This window comes from Falco biarmicus, chromosome 10 (genome assembly GCF_023638135.1).
Source record: "Falco biarmicus isolate bFalBia1 chromosome 10, bFalBia1.pri, whole genome shotgun sequence".
In the NCBI taxonomy this organism is placed as follows: domain Eukaryota; kingdom Metazoa; phylum Chordata; class Aves; order Falconiformes; family Falconidae; genus Falco; species Falco biarmicus.
In genome coordinates, this window is record NC_079297.1 from 14,344,627 (window position 1) to 14,350,664 (window position 6,038).

The window sequence follows — 6,038 nt, forward strand, 5'->3', positions numbered from 1 at the left end:
TTGCCATGGTGGACAGAGAGGAGCAATATCTCAGTTAATACACACACATTCCATGGAGGCTCAGTTGTACGAAGTCCTGGGCGATGAAGAAAATCACTGGCGCTGAATAAAATACTTACAAGGGAAAGCGTTAATTCTGTGCCATTCCTTCTCAGTACTCGACACTGATTTATTCATTTGCTCAATGGCCTCATCTCCTTTCCACACACAGATTTCATCCCCTGATGGCTGGTGCGGAGGCAGCTGAAGACATTGCTTTGCTCTGGAAATCTCTGGGTGGAAGCTCCATGCACTCCAAGAGAAGCAGCAACCTGAACACCAAATGTGTTGTCTGTGTTTTTTTAATGCCCCATCATTTCATTACGGACGAGTCATTCAAACACCGAAGGCACCGACCCAGCCAGTGTTCAGATGACTCATCTGTCTGTTTTTCAGCCCTGGACATCTGCAGTGTTCAAACTCACATTGCGTGTCCCACAGCAAGACAAAGACAGTCAGAGGTGCAGGTTGACAGACTTGTAAGAAAAAGAATGTATTGAAATGCTCAGAAAATAACAGATAATTTTTGTCCATTTGTCTGCTTGTTGTTTATTTTTTGTCGCTTGTTATTCTGGGTCCCCAACACAGAGAAAAACAGCACCTCATGGCCAAAGATGCAAATCTACTGGAGCAAAACTGCATTTTTCTGTTGGCTGCCAAGGTAACAAAGTCTAGCACCTTTCTGACTGTTTCTGCTTTTGGCAAAACGCTGATGGCTCCCTTGAGGGGTATTATGTACACATGCACCGCAGACAGCGTGATAACCTTCCCATAATGTGACAAACCCCACCATTTAGCCTTGCTCTCTGGGGCTCGGTAGCTGTCAAGCAAAGCCTTAGATCAGACAGAGCACACTTGTGTACTGAGAGGAGCTGGAGATTAACCTGCCCACCTTGTCCATCTCTTCCTCCTGCAGTCTGAGTAGCTACTTTACGTTTTAGCAGGTAGAATACTGAATAGCTCTGAGCCTGACTTTTAACTGTATGACATGGAGGTAATTGTGTTGTTACAGCTCATTCCTTGCATAAGCCATAGTCTAATATGTACCCACAAAAAACCGTACAGATACTGATAAAAATGTACTTCCTCTTTTGCAACCCCTGCTTCAGGTTACACTGCTTGTAAACTGTCCCTGCTTCCAAAAGAATTGTTTGTGAACTGTCATTTAAACTGGGAGCAAAAAAAAAAAAAGTTCATTTTTTTTCAAAAGCAGAATGAAGCAAAAAGTTTCAGTACAGATTTTTCAAAGATGGTAAGAGGCAAAAAATGGAGCATCATGTATATTCTAGTGCACTTAGCTCGGAAGTGCAATTTCTGCAGCTACATGCAGACAGGTAGCTCAGTATTCATACGGCTATAGCCAACCTTTGAAAGCTTAACAGCAAATACATCCACATTTATAAAGTAGATTGTCATATAAATACCAAAAAGAAAGAGGTCTACCTTAAGAAAATTAGGTTGTTTAGACAAGGAAACCAAATATTATTTCTTCTTGTCATTATGGAAAAATCCTATAGAATTAAGAAATTTTGCTAAAGGAATATTTGAACACATCAGGCTTGTATGGGAGTCATCCTACAATAAGTCACATAAAAACATGATTACTGCTTCCCATAAGTATTTAAAGTAATCTTTGGCTTAACGTACATTCATTCTCTAGAAACTCCCAAGAATGAATGTTTTCAGTATGACATACATTCCCTTTGGAAAAGATAGGAAAATGCATAGAAATACCACCCTAATAAAAATAACATTTCTGTTCAATTTGGAGTTGCCTTGACATATAAAATAGAAATCTTTCTAGCTTAGATGAAGTGCTGCTGCAGACAAAGCTCCAGCCAGAAGAAGGACAGGTCAGAGGAGCTGAAGCATACAGCCCGCTGGGAGCACGCTGCTCAGAAGGGATGTGCTCACACCCTGCACACGTGTTATGGAGTTGGGGGTGTTTCCATTTATACAAGTCAAAGAGCTTTTGATCCGTGTTTTTCCTGTTCTCTAAAAAAAATGAAAACATTCTGAAAAGAAACCTACCAAACCTGCATTAAGTTGCATTCAGAATGGTTCTGCCTTAAGCACTGGATGAAAGGCGGTGGCTGAGATACCTGGCAGGTGCAAGGCAGCGGGCAGGGAAGGTGAGCAGGCAGGAGTACCCCCACCGCAGAACCTACACCTGCTCCCATGAAGCGCTCAGGGACCGGGAAGATAAGCAGTTTGAGGTGGAACATCTGCATTTCCCAGGTAATTCTGCTTCCTTTCTGATTTAAATCATTGCAGCCAAATTCCCAGTCCTGAACTTGCTGTTCTGCCGGTTCAAACCTTTAAAAGTAACTGCAGGTGATTTGAGATACAGCTCCTTTATTTTTCTTTATCAACTGTTTTTGAAAGTTGCCAATACCACCTCACTGCCTGCCTTGGGATTTAACCTGGTAGATTTTCACATGACATTTGCTTTTGTCTGATTATTTCAGTTACAACATGAAGGGTTGGACTTGAACAAAATTGGGTGCCAGAAAGGCTTATTGATTAAGAGACAGACAACCTGAACAAACAACTTGTCCATTTATGTTCCTAAACTTTGTCCATGAGTGGTTTTGTTTCTTTGAAATCATGGATATTTAGTCCACCTAGAATCACACCGCACACGTGCAAGCGGTTCGTAACCTATTACTTGAAGCCAAGGAGAGTTTCTGCTGAGAGATTTCAGGTGCTGAGAGTGTCCTAACCCAGCAGGGAATGCTGCATGCTATGGAACAGCAAAAAAGAAAAGATTTTAGAAGCTGGAAAAACACAGCAGCCATAAAGGTGGAGGTGCAGGGAGACCCTGCCCAGCCAACACTGCCGTTCCCTCCTCTGCCAGTGAGTACCGAATCCAGCCATTTGTGGATAGGATTATCCCAAACTCTTTGCTGAACACAACCTGTTGGTTTCCCTCTTGTGCTGTTTTTTAGCATGCTTTGTGCTTTTCTGGCCCCATTCAGCACTTTTAGTGCAAACTGTGGTTAAGAACAGTGTCATTCAATAGCAATGTCATTTGAAAATTTTTCTTGCAGCTTTCCTTAGTAGGGACCTTGTTCTCAAAGCTTTAATTGCTACAATGAAAGTTTGGATATTCTTTTTTCTGGATTTAAACCTGTTTTCTTGATAAATGTGAATTAACCACAGTGCATAAATTTAACATGTCCTTGTGAAATCCCTCACGTTCCTATAATTTCTTCCCCTTTGCAGGCTAATGCCTTTTCTGTCCTTATGCAAGTTCCTTGTCCTGATTTGCTCGTTCTTATTACTGCCCTTAAGTGATCTGTGTCATAGAGACTTTCTTTTCCACAGTGTCTCATATGACATCACCTCTTCAGTTTCCTTAAAATTTCTATCCTCCAGTCCTTAAATTGGGATAACTGGGTTTTTGTACCCCTGCAAAGTCCAACCGGTGTGGTGCAGCTGGATTTTGGCAGAGGCTGAGGGCCTTTCAGAGACAGATTATATTTTTGCTACAAGCACCACTTTAAGGCATTACATTGATCTCGGGAGTAAGATACAAGAAGCACAGGGGACTAATCATCAACACTGCTAACAAGCAGTTCTGACAAGGCTTTCTCCAGGGCTCTACAGCTTAGCTTGACCAGATTTAGAGGGCTGGAAACAAGGGGGGGATTCCTGGGTGGGGATGGAAGGTCTCATAAATGGACATTGCTGCGGGGTGTGGGGGGGTGAGCCCATAGGGGCTATCAAGGCAGGTGGGGCTGTTGTAGGGGGATTTTCCTTAGCGCTGCATGTGAACCTTACATCTCACACGTGCAGCTTTCTGCCTGCCTGCCTCTGCACAAGTGGATTTCCTCAAGTTCAGTTTGTTGATAAAGGTCCAGAGAGACACTTATCCAAAAGGGAGGTGATACAAACTATGCAGATTAGCTCATTGGAGAATGAGATGATATGGTGGAAGAGAGCCCTGAAAATGCTGGGGGAACGGGGATTGTATAGATCACCCCAGCAGCCAGCTGCAGCTAAAATACCCTGCATGCCCTATGGCTGGAAAGATGACCCAAAGTGAGCATTAGGGAACCAGAACGGTGGAGAGAAAAACAGAGAAATGGTCAGAATTTGCCACAGCACTCCCCAAACTAGCCAGCTGTAACAAGGTCTTTTACCATCTCATACCAACATACTCTTCGTGCCAGTCCCTCTGCTGCCTTCTCCTGGTCTCTCCTCATCCTGGGCACTCATTCTCTGTTCTCTCTTCTCCTTCCTCCTCTCTTCCTCTGCTGCTCTCTGTTCCTTGGCTGCCCAACCTCTTAACAGAACAGCCACAGCTGCACCTTATCTACATCAGCCACCCCCCACCCCTCTGCCCCTGAAGCCAGCCCACAGTTGTATATTATCAATGTTAATTAACCCAGATTCATCCCTCTACAATTACCCCCTTTTTCTTCTTTCCTTTATTTTTTTTTTTTTTTTACATTTCATGCCTTATATTTTTAACAATCATTACAACCTTTTTACAAATAAACTTTTCATACAGTCCTTTATAACTCCTCTATAGGAATCGAGGTTGTTACAGTCAGGTTTCTATGCCTTTGCTCTTCCATTCATGGCCAATAGAGCTGTACTGGAGGGAAAGCATGAAACACTGTGGTGAGGATACAATCTCTACAATTAAAACAGAAAAGATCAGCATCTGTGTCTGCTTTCTGTCTTTAGGGTCTTTGGGCTTAGTTTTGTACTCCCAGATCTTGCAAACCAGTTACTTTGCTCTGGGTCTCTTCCAAGGCAGTTTTAGAGTTCCTGCTGTATCCCAGCCTTGCTTCCTCACTCTTCTTCTGATGTCAGCTTGTTCAGTCAAGTCCTGGGAATCAGTTCTGAGCTGGGAACATCGCAAATGTTAACAGCCTGGCTGCATACATTCTTCTGGAGTCTTTCATATGCTAAACCCCTCTCTTTGTGTTTCATGGGTTTGGAATAGCAGAATTATTCATTATTCTACGGTTATATTCTGGTTCATGTCTCATTTTTATTCCAGTTTCTAATCATTGAATCCTATGGAGGGATAGCATCCTCCTTAACCACCTCCAAGATGGAATAACCTGTCTAAGAATGAGCAGTAGGTGTTGATTCCTATTTTCTCCCCTTAGATTTTACAAGGAGGCACATCAGAAGCAGGCCAGACCTTATTTGAACTTTAAACTGTGGAACTATTAATGCCACGTGAGAAGAAATGAAGTTGCCACCGTATGAAGAATGTTACGATGTTAGCAAAACAGAGGGTGCCAGTGACCTGCTTCAGAGCAGCTTCTCCCCAAATGCCCGTGACATCTTTGTAACTGGTTTCAGCTGCCACTTCTCAGCTTGTCCTGCCAAACCCTGTGATCCCACAGTGATGCTGGCTCCTCAGGGACACAGCCACATCCTTAGCACTCCTAATCACACCTGATATCTTTTATGTGCTAATGGAGCAGATGCATGTGGCTCTTTCCTCCTCCTGCATGGCAGGGCAGTTGTGCCAGGGGCTGCACTGCAGTTTCATGTCCTTGCCAGGTGGTCCTGCTCTGTTGCTGTCTCAGTGCCACGCTTCCCCTGAGATGCTACAGTTCATGCTGTGTGCACTGGCAATAACTTTTTGCAGAAAACGTGGAGATCTGAGACGGGCCCTTTGCTGTGAATAAAGCACAGCCTGTGCCTGCTGTATTTCCCAATATGCCACCTTAAACATTTGACTCATAGACATGTCCTTAAACACTTATCAGTTCTCCTGCTACCCCCAAATAATTTATTTCTGCCAGGTGGGGGCACTGCATGTCCCCACCCCTGCTCTGCTGTGGGCTGCTGCCCAAGCCCACATTTGCTGGGAGATGTGAGCAGAGACTCGAGCAGCTGCTGGCTCTCCAGCCTAGCTTGGAAAGTGTCTACAGTTTTATTGCTAAAAATGTGCATGCATAGCCAAGCCTCCCACCTGCTCCATTGCTATCCGTGTTTGTGGGTTCGGGAGAAGGAGGAGGTTGCAGTGG

The 6,038-nt window shown here is 43.9% G+C and overlaps 1 protein-coding gene across 1 annotated transcript in view; it reads left to right on the forward strand.

The window, feature by feature from the left end:
* The window catches only part of COL20A1 (collagen type XX alpha 1 chain), a 52,853-nt gene extending 52,283 nt beyond the window's left edge, over positions 1–570 (forward strand). The window contains 1 exon segment of the mRNA XM_056355043.1: positions 212–570. Within this exon segment, the coding sequence (XP_056211018.1) occupies positions 212–225 (14 nt within the window). The 3' untranslated portion in view covers positions 226–570.
* The last annotated feature ends 5,468 nt before the right edge of the window (positions 571–6,038 follow it).